This window comes from Limanda limanda, chromosome 2 (genome assembly GCF_963576545.1).
Source record: "Limanda limanda chromosome 2, fLimLim1.1, whole genome shotgun sequence".
Lineage (NCBI taxonomy): Eukaryota > Metazoa > Chordata > Actinopteri > Pleuronectiformes > Pleuronectidae > Limanda > Limanda limanda.
In genome coordinates this window covers 29,333,883-29,355,067 of record NC_083637.1, presented here as the reverse complement: position 1 = coordinate 29,355,067, position 21,185 = coordinate 29,333,883, and the positions used below count along the sequence as shown (strand labels likewise).

At 41.8% G+C, this 21,185-nt stretch overlaps 1 protein-coding gene across 2 annotated transcripts in view; it reads left to right on the top strand.

Annotated features, from left to right (window-relative positions):
* LOC133023685 (ras and Rab interactor 2-like) overlaps positions 1-19,242 on the top strand; it is a 40,241-nt gene extending 20,999 nt beyond the window's left edge. The window contains exons 6-13 of one of the 2 annotated variants that reach the window (XM_061090759.1): positions 645-717; positions 1,264-1,355; positions 4,721-6,136; positions 11,541-11,623; positions 12,071-12,296; positions 12,446-12,577; positions 17,239-17,402; positions 17,738-19,242. In XM_061090759.1, coding sequence (XP_060946742.1) covers positions 645-717; positions 1,264-1,355; positions 4,721-6,136; positions 11,541-11,623; positions 12,071-12,296; positions 12,446-12,577; positions 17,239-17,402; positions 17,738-18,064 — 2,513 coding nt within the window. In that variant the 3' untranslated portion in view covers positions 18,065-19,242. Of the gene's footprint in view, positions 1-644; positions 718-1,263; positions 1,356-4,720; positions 6,137-11,540; positions 11,624-12,070; positions 12,297-12,445; positions 12,578-17,238; positions 17,443-17,737 lie in introns of both variants that reach the window. The other variant, XM_061090767.1, reaches the window with a different exon arrangement.
* The last annotated feature ends 1,943 nt before the right edge of the window (positions 19,243-21,185 follow it).

Genomic DNA, 21,185 nt, shown 5'->3' with positions numbered 1-21,185 from the left:
AAAATCAGGTTAAACATTGGCATGGCCAGAAGTGCTGAGTTCAGCAGAACGTGTAGCAGGTATAACTGAGGGGTTTATCGGTGCTTGGGGACTCTGAGTTTATTTTTCCATTCCAAAAGGAGTTTTCTTTAAATGTTTGCTATTGGCTCGGGTTTTGAAGAAGTGTAAAATGATTCAGCAATACACCTAATATTTTGGGACTTCTCCTGTGTAGACAGCAGATATGGACCACACCCTTTCTACAGTCCGAAATGTTTCTTTATCACACGAGTCAAATGTTTTTCCTCAAACATTGATCATTTTTGCAGGTGGTTTAGGTCCAGACGACATTTGGGCTAATCTCTATAAACAGCTTTCTGCACATGAATGCAGATAAATTAAAAAGCCAATAGCCGATGTTTAGCTGCTCTTTTGCTCTCCACATGTTCTGTTTACCTGCGACGTGCTTAAACATGATTGGTCAAATTAGGAACGGAAAAAAGCCCCAAAACCTTGTCCCATGCCTTCGGACTCTATATATTAACATGCAGAATTTGTTTATTAACAGCAGCTTTAAACAATGGGTCAGGATGATTTTATTGTTTTAAATGAATAGATGAAATAGAATTGACTGCCATTTAATTTGCATTTTCATTTGTTTGCAGCGTTTTCTCTCGAGGGATCTGGTATAAGTTTCGCAGACCTGTTTCGCCTAGTGGCTTTCTACTGTATTAGCAGGTAAATACACATTTCCTTTTCTGTCTGTCCATCTGTCATATCCTTCAGCTTCTCTTTGTACTGCTCTGTGAAGAGAGGGGATTTGAGGATGGAACCTCCACAAGTGAAAACAGGGTTTGTCGAGTAAGCAGTCAACTCTCAGTGCCCAGGGCTCTCACTTCTTGTTTTAGCTGGTGCCAGGGTCTCAGACAGACTCAAACTGCAGACACGGGGAACAGTGGGAAACTGTGCCACAAGCAATAACAAGCCCAGCAGTGGATGTGACTGTGGAGATGGAGCACAGAGTTTTGGTTGAGCAACACAATTATGAGAGATGTTTATCTATGAATTGAAACACAGGGTGTGTCAACATGTTTATATTATTACTGCTTGTTTATTTATGGCCTCATCACTTTTGTCAGGGTGTGTCATTGACAAAACTGCAATATTACTTTAACCAGAAAGTACCGCACACTAAACAGTAATGATGAGAGATCACTATCTAAACTCTCTGACTTTCCCTCCTGTGTTTTTTGTTATATTTATGGCTGTTTTTTCTTTCCTTAGGGATGTCCTGCCTTTCACAATCAAACTCCCAGAGGCCATTGCATCTGCCAAGACTCAGAAAGAGCTGGAGGAGGTGGCTCAGCTCGGAGCAGGTATTTTAATTTATTACTTTGCTCATTGTCTTGTGCGGCCTCGTAGGAGTTTGAACCACAAATAAATTGTCTGTTGATAAGTTTTCAAAGCATAATGCTGTTTTTAGATTGGTGTTGTCCTGTTCATGGAGCAATAGGTTTAAATTAGTTTCACAAGAGAATTAAAAAAGAACTGCAGAGATTTCATTTTAGACTGGAGGCAGGTGGAAACAGCGAGCTTGCTTCTCACGCTAATATTTAAAAAACCTCAAAAGCCTAATCTAATCTAGTTGAGATCGTCACATCAACTAAATAAATGTCAACATGGCATCTTGTAATGCGCTCTAACTATTCCTTAGTGAATAGCAGCTGTGCACTGTGGCCACATAGTGTATGCTAATTACAGAGCGATTACCAGAAATAGTACCATTTCATCTCCACAGTTATTTATAGGGAAACCTGTGCTCAAAGACCTTATAATTCTACATATTCAAGTGCAGAATACATTCATAGAGATTAGCGTGACACAAACGAGGGTAGGACTAAAGAATATCGACTTACAGCATGGGCTAAACTTAAAAGCACAATATCAGCACACAAAAATGTTGTCACGCTGTTTGCCTGCTGGGAGCACTGTTCATTGTGGTTGTAGCAATTACATTAGCATCTAATATTCTACTGTCAGAATAAAATTACAACAATCTGACACAACAACCACCCAAATGCATCAGCCTGCTTTATCAACCTGCTCCTCTAACACAGTGTAAAATCATCAACAGATTTGATAACACCTGGGAGCTGTAACCAGATCATTGAAACAGTAAATATTGCCAACCGCTATTTTTGTAATTCACACAGTTCCAGGCACTGAATCAGCTTTTCATGCTGACCTCCTCATTAGCCTTCATTCTCTACTCTTGATTAGGGTGTAGGACAGAGGATGATAAGCCCTAGGAGACAAATTGTGATTTGTAAATATGGGCTATACAATTACAATATGATTGATTTATTGATTATTGGACGCTATCTGCCCCCAGGCTGTGCATGTGCAGAATGATGATGACGCTCGATATCCATGAAAACTTTCAGTCATACAAAGCAAAGACAAATCAAACAACCATCATTTGTTGTTTATTTTCCTTTGACTTTCCACGCTGACCATTCGGGTCTGTTTTCACAGCAGTTTTAGTCACTTCATCTCTGCCGAGTTATTCCAGGCTCAGCTGCTGTGAAACTCCAGTGAGTCAGCTTCCTACAGTGGAAGCCTACGACATTACTCAGTGCTCAGTGTGGGGGGGAAGGGAGTGGCGAGTGGAAAGCTACAGTCGGCTGTGTGCTGTCTAAACACACACATACCATCATACCACAGTCAAAAAATTGTGAAAACACACAAGCTTCTCAAGTGTTAGTGCTAACGTAACGTGCAGTAGACTGTGTCACTGGTGTTTACAAACGTGAGACGCTGTCATTGTATTTGAATGACTGTATTCCTGTGAATGGAAGTGAGTGTCAGACTGCATTGTAATAGGTTTTTGCACTTTTCTCCCTACATTTACTATGATCTGGAAAAAGCTGAAAACCCATAAAGTATAAGCCAGCTTCTGAACTTCACTTAACAAGCGCATACATTCATTATGGGAAACTCCCTTCTCCACTGGACAGCTTCTATTTAAAGACAAAATGCAGACTGCCTCAATCTGGGCTGTGGACCCTGGGCACGCACATGTGAAACACAAACACATGTTGAAAACAACTTCAGACATTTGAATATCACAGAGACGTTGCACCCTTACAAAAGTTTGCCCCAATCTGTGGTATTTTACTTTTTTCTTTAACTACATATTTACATAGTCATATTTGAACTTATTCTCTGTGTCTGTCCAGCTAAACAGACGTGCTGTTTTCATTCAATTTCATAATTATTTTCAGTAGCTTTCAATTTAACAATTATTCAGATGTTGTAAATCCACTGTCCACAAGACATTTCCTGCACAACCTTTTCACATTAAAAGCCTTCCAATGTCCCAAAAGGGCACAATCATCCCTGTCCATGTAAAGGTTTTTTTACCTGTGTTTTGAAACGAACGCAGGAAGTGACAAATCTTTTTTAATGGGTGCTGTGGCTAAGGAGTCCTTTAAATAGGTTCAAGTTCAAGTTTTCCCCATTCCATATTCTGAAGTGTTCTTGGGCAAGATACTGAACCAAACCACCTGACATAGAAAAACGTTCTGCATGCCAATAGATATACTTTATGAATGTGCTTGTAAATGGGTGAATAGGACAAATAAAAAGGATCTGTAAAGCACTTTGAGTGGTCATCAAGACTCGAAATGTGCAATATAAATATTAACATTTATTTTTCTGCATTTCAATTTGTATTACTGTTTGACCTGACCACAGAAAAATATTAATCTATACAGTATTTTTAGCATGCTCTTTTGCAACTAGTGCTACAGTGAGGTCAGTTAGTATTACAGTATGGGGTATTTAGGCTGGGCTGCCTGGTGCAGTCTTGCTCTGCAGTGTCAGGTGCTCATTGCTCACATGGACCAGTGAGAATACCACAGGCAGAGTTCACTCTCTAGACACTGAGGTATTATGAGACATCTGAAACTGCTCTACCAGCTGGACTCTGCTTCTTCAGCAGGAATGCTAGAGGTCACGTTTCCATTTTTAGGCTGCACGACCGGTCGCACCAGACTTAGGCTGTAGTGTAAAGCATATGCTTTAAAGTGTGTGTGATCTGTTGCCTGTTACTTTCAGTTTGGTGAAATCACTGATACAAAACAAAAAAACAAAGAGCATTGATTTAAAGCAGGAGAGAAAAAAGGCATAAAATCATACACATGTGGTTTTCAGTCAGCTATCAATTCCCTGAACAAAAGAAATTGAATAAAACGTACTCAGTTAGGGGAGTAACAGGGGAATACAGCTCTGTTTGAAATACGAGAGAAGGAAAACAGAGCAGGAAGAAGGAGTGGAGGAACTGGGACTGTGTGCTGTGTGGTGTGTTGAGTGCCCTCCCACTCTGTGATTAGCAAGGGTAACTCCCTCTGTATGACTCTGGGTGTGTGTCGGCATTCAGTGAATCAGGCCCAGGAGACACGGAGCTAAAGTCACCGCATTTCTCCGACCAGCAGAAAGAAAGACACACACACGAGAAGAAAGCCAGGCAAAGACAAAAAAAGTAAGAGCTTTGATTGAACAGCTGTTGTGTTGGTGAGAAATAGTTGAGAATACTGGCTTTGTTATTATACATCTATTATCTCCCTCATCTGTTCACTTGAGGACTCCTTTTGCCTTTCTGGGAACTTTCAGTTGAACCGGGAGAACTATGTGTAGCTTAAAGTTGTAATGTTTAACTTTCTGTGTCTGTGTGTTAAAGGCTTCTGGGACTCTGGCCTGTGCAGTCAGCGCCGCACCTCCCCCCGCCCCTGTCGCCCTCTGAGCCGGACCCTCAGCCCCCAGCGAACCAACAGGAACGGGGAGGTCGGGGGGTCGCAGCAGAGACACACCGGGTCTTATTGTGAGAGCGCGCCGCCAACCTTACGGTCCCACGCTGTGCCACCTTCCTATAATCTGGAGAGAAGACATTCAAGTGGTCCTCTGTGCTTCGTTAACCCGCTGTTCCTCCAGACTCATCAACACCACCACCGCCGAGGTGCAGAGGATTCTCCTCCACATGCCGACAGGTCCAGTAACCACCCAGAGGATGTGGGGGAATCCTCTGTGAAGCCGCTGAGCGACAGCAAGTCCAGTGAGCAACACACAGACAAGATCAAACTGAACGGAAAATCCAGGCTCCCTCCCCCCCGTCCCCCTCCCCCGCGCTCGATGCCACGCCGCCGCCCTGCGCCACCTCCACCTGGGCCTCCAGCCGCAACCACCAGACCCAAGACCATGCCGGAGGCGGTTGCTGTGGCTACGAGACAACCGCAGCCCCCCAGCAAGCGCCCAGCCCCCGCTCGACCACCAATGGGTGCCAAGCACAGCAGCCTTACCAAAGGTGCCAGCTCACCAGTCGCCGTGCCTTTGAACCCACCACCTCCAAGGCCGAAAAAGCCTGATATGGAGGCCCACCGCTGCCACATCGCAATGGACGATGAGACTATCGCAAAGGCCCTATCTCGTGCCAAGCTTCCATCATGCCAGCCTCCGCCTGCTGTCCCAGCTGATGTACCACTGGAGAATAACGCTCAGAGCTCATCCAGTCCTAATGAAAGGGGACATCAGCGCCTCAGTGACATGAGCATGTCTACTTCTTCTTCTGACTCACTGGAGTACTCACAGTCCCCTGGGTTCTCCCTAGGACTGGCCCCCAGCCCGTCTCAACACCATCAAGACCCAGTGGAGGACAGCAGTGAGGAGGATGAGGACGGCGAAGAAGATGAAGAGGAGGATTACGGGGTCGGCCTGGAGACAGATCTAGAGATGCGCATTCGTACATCCTTTAAAGCTCGGAGGCGAAAGGTTGGTGTGAGCCTTGGCGGAGGGTCCTTTATCCTCCCTAGGGCGTTGAAGGGACGCTTTCGCAAGGTGAGCGGCATGCTGAGCTCCCTCATGACCCCGGAGAGACGGGCGGTGAAGAGGATTGCTGAGCTGTCCAGGAACAAAAGCTCATATTTTGGCTCCCTGGTTCAGGACTACATCAGCTTCGTTCAGGAGAACCGAGGCTGTCACACATCAGGGATGGATTTTCTGCAGACTCTCAGGCAGTTTATGACGCAGATGAAGGCTTACCTGCGCCAGAGCTCTGAGCTGGACCCACCTTTAGAGTCACTCATACCTGAGGACCAGATCGGTAAGTAGGACAAGTACATTGGGAATCTTTAAACCATGACTCTAAATATAGCTTTTGAGGTTGGAGGTTATAAGTGCATTTGTGTGTCCATACTTTTTGGAACATCTGCTTCTACATGCGTGGGCACGGGTTTGATGTGTTAGTCAGATGCCATCTTTGACAGCATTCAGTTTCGTACAGGTTTTCATTCCAGTATAATCTGAGAAGTAAAACCCCTTTACTATTTCCACAGAAGAGGATTTGAAAAGGACTTACGTCACTGACAATGTTCACACAGTGCCCAGGCTTGCCGCTGTCTTGGGAGTCAGAGCTGAAGTTTTCCATATTAGTCTGCCTCATTAAAGGTGTTGAGTTACAAAAATGCCATTGTGCTGTGCCCCAATGAGTTATCCTTGGCCTCTGTTCACTGTCGTAGGCTCATAGTGCAGTTGAAATCGTCAAAATGTATCCACAGCCTTGATTATTAAAGCTGGCTTCAAATGTCAGGTTAAATTTGTACTGTAATTCTTTTACATTTCTGATTAATTGTTTCATTCAGGCAACGCTCTTGTGCATCTACTTGTGGTAACATTTGATAAGTTTGGTTTCCACTTTGGATATCCTATTTCTGATCCTAGTGGTGTAGATCAGATGTGTTGATACTGTCTTTTGAGGTCATAGTGATTGTATAAATGAAGTTTTCAGACATGAGTGGCAATATCAAAAGGTTGTTTCAGTCCAAGCAGATTATTGTGGACAAGAGTATTTGCATGAGTATGTAAGAACGTCTCTGCACGCATCTCACATCCCTTGTTCATTGTAAACAATAACAGCAAGGCCTTGTTCAGAGACAGAGAAGTGATCCACTCTGGTGGTGCTAGCAGACCACAGATCCGCACATTAATGCCTCACACCCGCAAAAAAGGTTCTCTTCAAGGACGGAAATTGTGAAAAAACGTAACGACGTAAATACATAATGAGAGGACTGTGTGTACTTTATATGCTATAATTAGTAGGTTTTTCAGCAGAATTATAGTTGTTAGTTTTTTCCTGGAAAAGAAAAAACTGAAAAGTGTGAGCAGCGAGGCCGACAGTTTGGATGTCTGTGCTCCTCTCCTGAGTGTGTACAGAGCGGGAGAGACGTGTGTCATTATACATTAAGGCTCAAAGTGTGACATCTTGGAAAATAAATGTTACACTTTCTCTGATAAGTTTGAGTTTGAAGAAATAGGCAAAGAAATTAACTTTTGAATATTGGTCGCGACTGTAATGTCTAGCAATGAATGATCAGCCATTAGGTGTTTGTAAAGGGAGGGTGTACAACTATTAGAATACACCCAGAAGTATGGCTGTGACAGGATGAGAACAAACAGGCAGGATGTGAATGAAGGGGAGACTGCCATTTTTATACAGATGTAAAGTTTGTTCTTATGTACATTTCTGTGAACATTTGACTGTTGTGTATGTTTTCAGGCATGTGCTAGTGTGTATATGGATGTGGCCGCGTGTTTCTCTTTATATCACTCACTCTCCTTCAGTTTATGCCACTTGAAGGAAGCCTATGAACAGGTTGTAGCCCAGATAAAGCCCAATAACAAACATTGCTCAATATACAAAGGAAATGAGCCTTTCTGGAAGGAATCAGGAAGTATGCAGTGTGTGTGTGTGTGTGTGTGTGTGTGTGTGTGTGTGTGTGTGTGTGTGTGTGTGTGTGTGTGTGTGTGTGTGTGTGTGTGTGTGTGTGTGTGTGTGTGTGTGTGTGTGTGTGTGTGTGTGTGTGTGTGTGTGTGTGTGTGTGTGTGTGTGTGTGTGTGTGTGTGTTTGCCAGAATGAGTGTCCTGAATAGCCTCTGTACCCCTCCTTGTGTACACAGGAGGATCTGACGGATTTGTCAGTCCACTGTAAACAACTCAGGCCGCCACTTGTTCTTGATTAAGTTCATGAACGCGTTATTTGTCTTACCGGCATTTTTACAGTGGACTTGTATTTGTGCTCCTCTGGTGTTTTCGCCACCAAGGCAAAGGCAGGCCAGAAGAACAGAGCTCCTGTGTGTGCAAGCTCATTTGTTTACTCTGTTACCAAACATGTATTTTGTTCTGCGTAACTCATCGCATTAGCATGACAATGGAGGATGGGGATTCCTGTGCACCATGACTATTTGTGTCAGTTCTGCCAGTGGAAAATAAGACACAATTGTTTCAGTGTGAGATGCTGGACATTGTTGAGGTAGGCGGGAAATGAGATGAAGCCTATGGACGTAGGTCTGAGGTACAGATGGACCCATTGTAAGATCCAAACTCAACATTCGATTTCATGTCAGCTGAGTGAATGGTATACTTGTGAACTATGTTGAGCTCCATGTTTAATTGACTTCCATGGTGGTGAGCTACCTGGTCGGATTCAGCCTAATCTTAAACCCTTCAAAGAGCAACACGTAACATTGAAGTCGCCCTTTAACTTAATGAAAAATATGTAAGCTATCATGTGAAACCTGACTTTTAAGTCTTTGAATGTCAAACACTGAGGTTAGTTAATTATTCATTATGTTGCAGTTGTTGAAACCCAGGAGTTAGAAATGGTATACACTTCAATAGGATGTTGTTTTGGGCTACAAGTAACAATTATTTTCAATCAATCAATCTTACAATTAAATCTTCATTTAACTGTTTGGTACATGAAACGCCAGAAAACGGTGAAAAGTTCTAATCACAAGGCAACATCAATAAATGACTTGTTTGTTGCGTCAAGCTAGAAAATATTCTGTTAACTGCCGTATAAGCAGAACATTTGTCCCCTTGGAACCATCAGCTGAATGATGACTGAAACGAAGAATCATGAAAATAATTAAATTCAAAATACTTTATTTGTAACCCAAGGGGCAATTCAAGGCAAACATCACAGGAAACAAATGTCTTACCATCCCTTGAACTTCTGCTCTACACCGGTCTGATGGCATCTGGTATAAACCCAAACTTCCTCCCATTTGTTTTACATGCAGGCAAAGCACATTCATGTTGACAGCAGGTCATCACAGAGGACATAGGTTCACTCAGTGGCGATTTTAGCCTGAAATTTCTGGTGGGGCAATTTTGTATGACGTCATGTCACCGTCACAAAAATAGAGGTAGCTGATTATTATAAGCAGTAGGCCTATATAGACCACCAGTAAGATATATTATGGGCTGCATTTTGAGTACCAGCAGGCAGCAGAAATCCTATTTCAAATACATTTCACATGCTTTAGCGCTCAGCCCGACACAAAGATGTTGCCTATCATACAGCATTAAAGTAAAATGATTGCAACAAAGTAAAAGATTAGACAGACACATAGCTCAAATAACTTGCAGAATTTATTATTATCAACATGAGGCGACATGCATCAGCTTCATCTGCACAACACTTTGTGTTTTCCTCCCTAACTTAAGAAGGCCTGCAACTGTTTAGAGTTGGCAGTCATTGCTTAGTGTTATGGATAAAATAATTTATTTCTATATTCATTATATATGATATATTCAAATGAACACTTATTAGAACAATGTTTATCTTTTGCTTCTTGATTTGATACACTTTAGATAAGAACCCAGTGTTTTCTTTTTCTTCTTTGCCATAAGAGACAGAACACGGTCAGCACAGCTGTGTCCTTCAGGCTCATCCGTTCCTAATAAAATGATAGGAAACATAAAATATGGCATTATTGTAGAGGAAGTGTTACACAAAGTTTGTATCTTTATTTTCTGTGGATATTCAACTACTGATTTTGAATATGGTTTTGGATTAAACTGTGCACTACCAAGACAATGCATTTACTGTATGGAGTTCTTCCACATTATTAGTATTGCAAAGCTTATTCTCCAACGACTCATCCTCATAAACTAATGCTTCTCTCTGCTGGGTGGACCGGATCATGTAGCCTGACTGCGGGCTAGCCGCCAGGTACACGTCCCTTTGAATACGTCCACTACGTTACAGATAAATACAAAACTAAACTTGACTAACCTCAGAAACGGGAGCTCTCACGTCTTCAGCCTCTCTGCCAGGAGAACAAGCAGGACTTCAAAACGTATTATTCATCCGATGTGAGTGAACCTCTCCACAGACCCGGTTGGTGTTCACTGCCGAGGCAGCCTGTTAGCTCAGGTGACGTCGAACCGGAGCGTCAGCCTGTTTCCGGGTGACGCTGACGCAGGAGTCACGTAGCTCTCTGGGTAACGTCGTGGGGCTCATCTGCATAATCACAACCTTGCAATGTTAACAGTGGCCTGTGTGCTTCACGCTGATTGGTGCTCCCATGGCACTGGTCTGCAAGCTTCACGCTGATTGGTGCTCCCATAGCACTGGTCTGCAGCTTCCTCTGTGTGCCCACACCAGAGACGTACGGCAAGAGGGAAGCGTTTCACAAATCAAACTCACAGACAGAAACACACACGAATCAAATGACACCAAAACAAGACTATAATGCTTGTGAGTCTCGTTTATTCACACACACATTCACTCTTTTTGCATATAAAATAAAATAAAATATATTTTTGCCACAAAGTTCAGATATGCAGTATTTAGCTTTGTGCACACCAGCGCCACCAGGGGGGGCACTGCCCCACCTGCCCCTTAGGTAGAAACGCCACTGGGTTCACTGATATCTGTATATTCCTTTTTAAGAATAGTTATTGATCAGTTTTCTTTTGATGGACTTATTCATTAGTCACCTCCTTGTTGCATCTCTAATGCTTTTGTTTCAAAATTGGTTCTTACCGCATGTATTAATGTATTAAAGAAAACACTCAGCATAAGAAGATCATTGGCTATGACTGTTGATCTCAAGCAGCAATGATGTCTTGGTGTATATCTCTTTGAGTAACATCTACAACAATAAATAATGACTTGGTTTTATCATCAGAGACTAAAAGAGATCTATGTTAAACATGTTCAGAATTAATGTGCTTGAGAGTTTACGGTCAGACATTATGTTGATAATTTAATGAAAAGGCCAGTCTTATCCTTTAAAGGCCCATGGTCAGTTCACTGTATGTCCTGTACTGGGGTTACTGTAATGAAATTGATATAGTTTAAAGGTAGTATAAAAGGAGAAGAATATGATTCTGTGCAGTTTGTTTCCCTTTAGGTTTAATGACTAGATTATGGTTTGAGTTGGGCTGACAGTGTCTAGTGTTAGCATGCTAGGCACCTTACTTTGTGTCCTGTAAAGACTGTAATTTACTGAGTTATAAATTGTCTGAATGGCCAGAGTCATACAGATTTAAAAGAATAGAGAGCACAGTTTAAGTTTTGTGTGATGTGTCTTATCTTGAGACTTACAACATGCACCATGATGAATTTAAGGTTTGAAATATGACTTGTTTCCTTCAAATGATTTAATTATCAAACTGTCTCTTTCTATCTTATCTGTGTGTATGTGTGTGTGAGACAGACCAGGTGCTTGAGAAGGCCATGCACAAGTGTGTCCTGAAGCCTCTGAGGACCGTGGTTGAGGTGGCTTTACATGACTTCCAGGTCTGGATTTTTTGATGGTTACTATTTTATCAGATGTAGGACTTGTTTGATTGTGGACTTTCTAAAAGGAAAACAAATTCTATAATAGATTTTCTTTCATTATTATTAATATAAAGGATATTTTATTTGCTTGATAAATAATCATACATACCAGTCATGGTCCATAATGAGAGAAGTGGACTTTCCTTAAATTTTAACAGGGAACCTTTAAGAGTGAATAGTCCTCTTTGACGTTACTTAATTCAAAAACAAAACCATGCCTAAGACAGGAAATTGGAGATAATAGAGAGTTCAGTGTAGTAATTATTACTAACTGGCTGCGGGCTGCAGCTTCATTTTCAATGTACAGACAGACCTGATCTTCTCGGCTAACTCTTAGCTAGAATGTGAACAAACATGTTTTCTCGAGTGACTCCTTAAAGCCTGTCTGTGTTTGTTTTTCTGTAGGTAAGCAGTGGAGCTCTGCAGCAGCTGAGGGAGAACCTGGCCCTGGCGAAGGCCAAGAGGCCCCAGGAGCTGGGGGTGGATGGAGCCGTGCCCCCTGACGCTGTGGCTATTGAGAAGATCCGCCACAAGTTCTTAAACATGAGGACGATGTACTCCCCTGAGAAAAAGGTGTCTCTGCTGCTCCGTGTGTGCAAGCTCATCTACACCATCATGCAGGATAACTCAGGTATAATGCCAGTGTTAAATGAACACTGTACGTAGCACTCAAAGCTCATATCAGTCTACTCTGGATACTTGTTTGTTGTAATTGCCTTGTCCGTCTGACCTGTGACCACCACCCTCCTGCCTCTCTGCTCCCATCCTGCTTCCTTCCAGGGAGGATGTACGGTGCCGACGACTTCCTGCCCATGCTGACTTATGTGCTGGCTCAGTGTGACATGCCCCAGCTGGACACAGAGATCGAGTACATGATGGAGCTGCTGGACCCGTCCCTGCTGCAAGGAGAGGGTAGGTTACCCTAGCGACCAGCACCTAGCTCCTCTTAAAGGGATAGTTCACCTAAAAATGAAAATTCACTCATTAGCTACTCACCACAATGCCGATGGAGGGGTGGGTGAAGTGTTTGAGTCCACAAAACACTTTACGAGTTTCAGGGGTAAACATTGTTGCAGCCAAATCCAATACGATATAAGTAACTGGTGACCATGTCTTCAAACGTAATAAAAAAAACAACAACAAAAAAACATAAAATGCCTCCATACTGCTCCTGTGGTGTCATCCAAGTGTCTGTAAGCCCCGATATTCAAATTTGACTCGAAACGGCGTCATTTACACAGTGTTTTGATCCTAAATGTCCTCAGTGATCTTCCTTCGGGGGCTGCGTTTAGGTTCTTCAACAAGTTCTGGCGATAGCTGCAGGAAGTTCTGGCTGATTTCGACACGTGTCCCTTTGGCGAGAGCATAGAGACGCAAGGTTATGCGCGAACATGGCTCCGGGCTGAGGATAACAGCGAACACACCACACAAGCAGTATGGAGACATTTTACGTTTTTTCCTGAAGTGTTTTGTAGACTTAAACACTTCACCCGCCCCTCCATCGACATAGAGATGAGGAGATAATTAGTTAATTACATTTTTTGGGTAACCCATCCCTTTAAAACCACAAATAGTTTTAACATTTCTGTCTGTGTACGTATTAAACACGCAAGATTCAACCTGTTCATGACGGAGCATTAGGAATGATTTGAAGTATGTTTTCTTTCTTTTGGACTGAGCCAGGGTTACTACCTCCCACTGTCTCCATGCTAGGCTAGGCTAACAACATGCTAACTCAAGCTCTATTCCAAACGTTGAATTGAATTATTCCTTGTAAAGGTTCGATTCAAAAGCAGAGAAATCCAGCTGTTTTGTTTACCTAAAGTGATTTACCTCTGTGTTTCCTCAAGGATTTTTTAGCAGTGGGGGCACACACACACACACACACACACACACACACACACACACACACACACGTCAATACTCATTTAGTTACTTTGTTGCTCTCCACATCCCGATTCATTCAGGTTAAGACCTGTGTGCTGTACCAAAGACTTAAAATGGTAGAAAAAACTCTGATTATAGCCTGGATAAACTGGGCGTCGCTTCTTCATCAGTACTGGCATTAAACAAACCAACCTTCTGTGTGCGGGACGAACTTCTTGTGTGTAGTCTGTGTTTGTGTGTGTGTGTGTGTGTGTGTGTGTGTGTGTGTGTGTGTGTGTGTGTGTGTGCGTGTCCGTTTATCTGCTTGTCTCTCTTCACGTTTAAACTGACAATAAAATTTAGTTAGTTATTTTTGGATGGCAGTTTGATGGTGACTGATTGTGCACCCAGAAATGTTTGCCATGTGTTTAAATTAGTGCTGTCAGTTAAACGCCTTATTAACGACGTTAACGCAAACCCCTTTTTAACGACGTCAATTTTTTTCTCGCAAGATTAACGCAGAGCTGCCAACTCTCACGCTTTCGCCGAAGCAGCCGCTCACTGACTCACTGGCTGCTTCTTAACTCTGGAAACAGTGAAAACACAGAGTTTCTCTGGTCTCAGCTGATCAGAGAATCAGCGCCTCAGCTTCTTGATCAGAGCAGAAGCTGCAGTTGGTTTCTACCGAGCTTCAGTATCTGTGTTCGCCTCCAGTCTGACCTGCTCATGCTTTTTGTTTTAATATTTCGCCAACTAAAATATATATTTTTTAGCTATTAGGCTGCAGCTATATGTTTTTATTTATTTCAAAATAGGGTACTTCTTATTTCATACATTTTCCACAAATATGGGGAGGACTCAAATAGCCCTACAAAGTTCTGTGTTTAATTTATTTCAAAGTAGGCCGACACTTGCCTGCGTATTTTGTTTGTTTGTTATTTTGTTGCTTGTCTGTTTGAGTAGCTGGCTGAAAGCAAAGAAGTAGTACGCTTACCTTTTATTGGTAACCTAACTGTTACGGTTCATTGTTTCTGAAATAAGAGGCCTGACTGCTATGTTCACAGCAAACTTATAAAAAAAGAAAATACTAAGCCATGGTTTAACTGCACTATAGGCTGAGTCCTTGTTTACCTGAAATGTGCACTTCATAATTTTATTTTGTACCGCCCTGTTTGGCAATGTTGTTTTTCAATTAAATAAAACATTTGCATAAAGCAAGCCAATCCACTTTTCCATGTTGATAAGAGCATTAAAACGAAAACAAAAATTATGGAAAAAAAATAAATGAAGGGACATTTAGAATAGATAAAAATTTGCGATTAATTGCGATTAATTTTGAGTTTACTATGACATAAATGCAATTAATCGCGATTAAATACTTTATTCGTTTGGCGGCACTAGTTTAAATCATAGACTGTAGGTTTAAATGCATGCCTGATTAATTCTAGAGGGAATCAAACAAACACAAGTAAATTTCAAGACCCAATAACTTATGGTTAGTGTTGGTGTTTATTGTTAAAGTGCAACATCAAAGTGTCCTACAAAGTGTCCTACCTAGATAGGACACTTTGGCAAGGTACAAGGCAACCGGCTTTAATGTATGTCTGCTGCGGCGAGCAGCAAAATGTATGGGCCAGAAACCTCGTAGTTTCACTGCAAGTTATATGATATTGTATATTTCCATTGTGAGGTCAGGTACATGACAGTGTGGTGAGAGGTTAGAAAGAGCTCCACACTGTTGTATAAAAGGAAGGTCTTTCCTGGGGGTAGCACGTAACACTATGTGAACAGAAGGCACATCTCCTTGTTGTATAGGAAACTGGAAACTGTTCATATCATTAGAGATCAAGAGTGGGGGGTCATAAATTAGGAGTCCGCTACTTTGCAGATCGTTCAGGTTGTTGCAGAGATTGACACTGGACAACGACAAGTACAACTGAAAGAACATTCTCAGTGCTGGGGCCGGCTTTGCCTGTTGCAACGCCCCTACAAACTACGCACCATATTCTGGAGGAATGTCTTCCTTACAGAACTGCTTGAGCTCAGCCACTAGGATTTTCTTTTGAGCTCATTCCACAGCTTCTCCATTTGGGATAGAGTCCAGGCTCTAACTGAGCTGAGGTTGCCAGATGGTTTGTCGTGCAGAACCATCTGTTTGAGATCACTTTGTAACTTTTTCCAGCTTTATGCAGATCAACAATTCTTAAGTCATGTGAGATGGGGATGGAGACGTGGGTCACATCAGCAGATTATGATTGGCAAACTCAAAATGTTGTACTTTTAAAATAAATATTGGCTGTAAATTAATCCACACCTTCATCTGGTTTCATTGACTGGACTCCAGGTTTGATAACTGCTGCATCCAACAGGTCTTTGACCGACACGTTGTATTCTGTAGTCTCACTTTTACTGAGCGTGTACAGTAAGTTCAAGACTTCTGTGTGACGGAATAGTTCATATGAGTCAGAATTCAACTTGAAGCTCTTAGAAATGTTAGTAAGGATTAGTAACAGAGTCCACTGTTAAGATGCAGTTTCTATTATCACATGCTGCTGAAATAAATGCAAACACGTCTCTCTTTCGGAAAGACTCATTGTAACACAGACCTGTTACAGGGACCATGTCGGCTGAGTTGAGTTCACAAGGAAGCTTCATTGAGTGAGTTTGACACAGGCATGGGAAGGAAAGCCCTGACGACATTGGCAGGAAATTCCAGTCCGTGTTTGATTTGAATGGGCTGGAACAGGTTAAGAGGAAAAGAGAAAACCAGAATAAAATAATTTCCTATTAGCGTCAAACTGTCTGGCGCATGAGTTATTTAGGAAAGGCTTCAATACATGTGTATGTACGTGTAACCTTCTTTGAACATTAGTTAATTATCTGAAAATATCAGTTCCTGCTTTGACATAAATACTTGAGATCAAATATGGAAACATTTAATGAAAGTGTTCCACAAAACATTAAAGGGATAGTTCACCAAAAAAGATTCACTCATTATCTACTCACCACTTTGCCGATGGAGAGGTGGGTGAAGTGTTTGAGTCCACAAAACACTTTTGGAGTCTCAGGGGTAAACAGTGTTGCAGCCAAATCCAATACAATTGAAGTCAATTTACACCATGTTTTCGCTTAAAGGTCTTCTGATAGCATCCTGGTTGGTGCACTCGTACCCTTGGGCACACCATAGTGTGGCTACATTCGCTAGCATAGCCACTACTGGTAGTGGACATCTAGGCTAAAAACACTGTGTAAATGACCTTGTTTCGAGTCAAATATAAATGTCGGGGCTTGTGGACACTTGAATGACACCACACGAGCAGTATGGAGGCATGTTGTGTTTTAGCTGGTCATTTATTTTGTCTGAAGAAGAGGTCGCCTGGGCTAAAACACTGTTTACCCCCTGAGACTCCTAAATCGGTATGTGGACTCAAATACTTCATCCACCCTCATTTGGCATAGAAATTTTTCGGTGATCTGTCCCATTAAGGTGAATCGATCTGTCCCGAACCTCATGCATAATTCTGACTCATTTCTATAGTGGGAGAAATGGATCAGAGGAAAGAGGAACTGTTTGTCCTGTATTACGTCAGAGTTTTTGCGGATTTCATTTCTAGATAAATGACCCTGATGTGTTTCACTTTCCAGTTTCTTTTTCTCCCTCCAGCTTCAAGCTTTCAAACCTCTTCCTCTCCGTGTCTCTATCCTAGGAGGTTATTACCTGACCAGCGCCTACGGGGCCATGGCCCTTATCAAGAACTTTCAGGAAGAGCAAGCAGCCCGGGTGCTGAGCTCCGAGGCCAGGAACACTCTGCACCAGTGGCACTGCCGACGCACCGCCCAGCGTTCGATGCCATCTGTGGATGACTTTCAGGTATCAAGCCGGACCTGAGCCCACCTTGAACGCCCAGGCAGTGAGTCAAAGTTGTACCAATTTCATATAAAGCCAAACTTCCCGCGCAGCACTGGGAAGGTGCATGTCAGACATCACTGAAAATACAATTTTCTACTAACATCACAGCATGCGCACCTGGATCTATGGCTTTATATTTTTGGTAGAAAGCTCCCTCTTGTGGAACATTGAACCAACTACACGTGATGTTTTTCTGTGGCCGTACGGTAACTGCATGTCTTCTCTGGCTGCTTGAATTCTTCATCTTTTTCTTTTCTGCCAAAGTATAAAACAGGACCTTTTGTATCTCTCCGTAGAACTATCTCCGTGTAGCTCTGCAGGAAGTGGACACAGGCTGCACGGCCAAAACCTTGGTCGTCCACTCTTATACCACCACTGAGGAGGTCAGCTCGCTCTGCGCCTACAAATTCAAGATCCCCGACACAGAGAACTACGCACTGTTTCTGGTTACTGAGGATACCAGCCAGCAGCTGGCTCCAGACACTCACCCTCAGCGCATCAAGTCTGAGCTCCTCAGCCGACCCCATGCACAGACCTTTCACTTTGTCTACAGGCGGTTGCCTAACCTTAACCTCTGTATGCCTACTATAATGCAAAATGGAAACTTCCTTCAAGTTGAGTAGTAGAGGAGACTGTAACAGCTTGCTGCACTTAAAAACAGTAATAGGTGGCATTCCTCTGGTGCTGGTTGATGTTTGTTTCGTTGAAAGATTTAAAGGATGTTTTAAATAGAAAACCAATTATCTGCATATTGATGTAGAAGTGATAGGATGGATTATGTAAAGTGCTGGTGTTTTAACTAACACCTCAGAAATGTGGCTCAAATATGGGTTGAAAATGGAAAAAATGATGGTCACACTGATGCACCTCCGAGTCTCCTTGGTGTGTATCTGATTTAGTTCGACCATACGTTGAGCTGAACTTGTTGGATTGCGCATATAAGGGGTAAAGGTTTTTGGGATGTCAAAAGTTACATGGACATGAGAGGTTCTTCAGGTTCTTGGACGTGTATAACACCATCAAAGCAGAGGTCCTACAGTACAATATTGCATTTCATGTAACTAGCGTTTGCATTAACTGCTGTTATTCCAGGTGCTTTCAAAAAGAACATGATGAACATGCTGTTTGCTACTGAAAGTTTACAGCTGTCATCCAATGATGAGTCACCTTTCATCAATTTACAACTTCACGCTCAAAAATTAATTTAAAGAAGCAAAGTGAACTATTGTAAAAGTTCTAATTATTGTTATTTTTGCTTGTATGTTTTTGTCTGCAGTTGCTGGTCAATTGCAGCCTGTATTTCTATGTAGAAATATTTTTATATTCAAATGTTTCATCACTTAAGTGACAAAGATCTGTATTCTGATTTGATCTTTTTGGACTCGACTTGGATTTTATACCAGTTATTTGTCAAAGGTCAACTTACGACAACACTGTTTTTACTGTTTGTTATGAAAAGCTCTGAGCTGACTCTGGAAATTTATAAAATTCTCTCCAAACAAAGCTTTGTGTTGACTCCAACATCATCATTATTGTATTGGTGTTGCTGTATCATTTTGAGAGGAAGCGGCAGTTCTACAGTATATTAATCAGGTGTTATTGTGGCATAATACCTGAAAAATATCCTGACAGCACAGGAACAGTTGAAGATCTCAGGGGGACTCTAAAATGCACCATTGATCACATGTTCACTATTAAACTGTCAGCATACACAAATGAATGAGACTCATGCAAAAAAGATGACATGTAATAGTTTTCAGAATTATTATTATTATTGCATTAAAGTGTTATGTTACTTAAACTGTTCTTATTGTGTTCTATGAGTTGCATCAAACACTATTGTCGTCCGTGACTTTGTATTAGCATTTAGCAACATCAGGAACTACCACATTATTGACCATTCCATGTCATGGATTACAGCCTTTTGAAAACTGGCCTAAACCACAAAGTCACATATTCACAATAAGGTATTACGTATAAATTATTATATGATGTAATGTGTACAAATTTGTCTAATAGCTTCCTGGAACTGCTAGTGAGCTATAACGCTTCAGATTAGCCTTTCTGCAGCTCTTGAGATAAGTAATATTCACAATAATAATAATAATAATAATAATGTGTTCTATGGCACAATGACCACATACTCTGACTCGAACATGTCACACACCCATGTCACCGCTGTAATGTTGCAATGCATTTACATGAAATTCTTTATTGCATTCCAATATGACAACAGCTTATTGCTTCTGCCTCTTGCCTTTGTCTCTGTCACATAAAACATTGCGCCAAATAGAACGTAGTCAGTACATCTTATTAATCTAGGTATTTGCCATGAAAATGACAAACTGATTGAGCTATAGGAGAAAATAGATTAAGTTATCTTTCTGTCTTTTGATATTTTCTTTATGCATCCAGATGAAGCTATGTGTTGAGACAGACGCCAGTGCAAAACTACGCATTTACTTTTCCAAGAAGTTGACCTGTGATAAGGCTTTCTTACTTACATATAAATTCACTGTACCAGAACCCCCAAAAGCAAACTGAGATATTACATAGGTAGTGTATTGTAATTGATCCTGTCCAGGACTTTCTGAGTGCCTTCACCTTTTGTTGTTTCACAGAACACCCCTCGATAAGCCCGGCCACCTACTAATTGTTTTTAGACTTGTATTGATGTAATGGTGTAAAAGCTGAACTGTTGACCATCAGACAGAATTTGTGGCCTTGTTGTCATGTCTGTCTCCACTGCTCAGATAATAAAACTCATCTGAATCATCCACAGAATTTGGACCTGAAGGATTTTGTATTATTCCATAGATTAACATAAAGCATAGAGATTAACTTCCTTTGATTAAGTTGAAGCAAGTAGTCTATTGCAATTATGATTAGTATGATTCTATATATACAAACCGAACATGCCCAGTGTAAAACACTTACAGGGGTTAGAGCAGTCGTCCAGGGTTCTTCAGTCCGTTTCCAGTCTTCCCATTCCGAATGCTGAAGTGTCCTTCGGCAAGATACTGAACCCCTAGTTGTCCCTTCTCATAAAGAAAAGTGCTGCACATAGATGCACTGTATGAATGTTTGTGTGAATGTAAAACTGTAAATTGTAAAACGCTAGTCAACGCTGAATGGTCATCATGACTAGAAAAGCGCTTTATAAATACAGACCATGTACAGATCATTATAATGGTGCAAGGTATTTCAGCAGCAGGTTTGTTTAAGACTACAGGTACATTTAGGAGGTGAAGAGTTAATTGGTTTTGTGAATGAGATGTGGAGTTACCACATGCTGTGTCGACTCATCAATAGACTGGGCCCTTCAGTAGAAGTCCGTCTCATCAGTCTGATTAATGCATCTAACATGTTGATCCAGTTATAACTATAGGGCTGGGGAGGGGAAGGGAGGAGTGGGTAAGATAAGAATGTGAAAAGGAAAGGGTAAAAGTGTTAGATGACTGGTCACATTAGAATGTCCCTATTCTCATGTACATGTAGCCCTCTAGATTGATAGACCTGCAGAGGGCGCTGTCCAGTGTTGCCAGATGTATGATATTTGTTCTATTTGTACTATAATTTTTCCCTCTGTACGATCAGTGACACTTAGTATTATTAGTTGTAATCTGGATAGTAAAACATGAATCCTGTGTGAAACCTGAAACCTGTGTGTTCAGCTCAACTACAGACTGACCTGGAAGTGTAACACTGAGACAGCAGACAACCTTTTGATGAAGCTTAGATCTT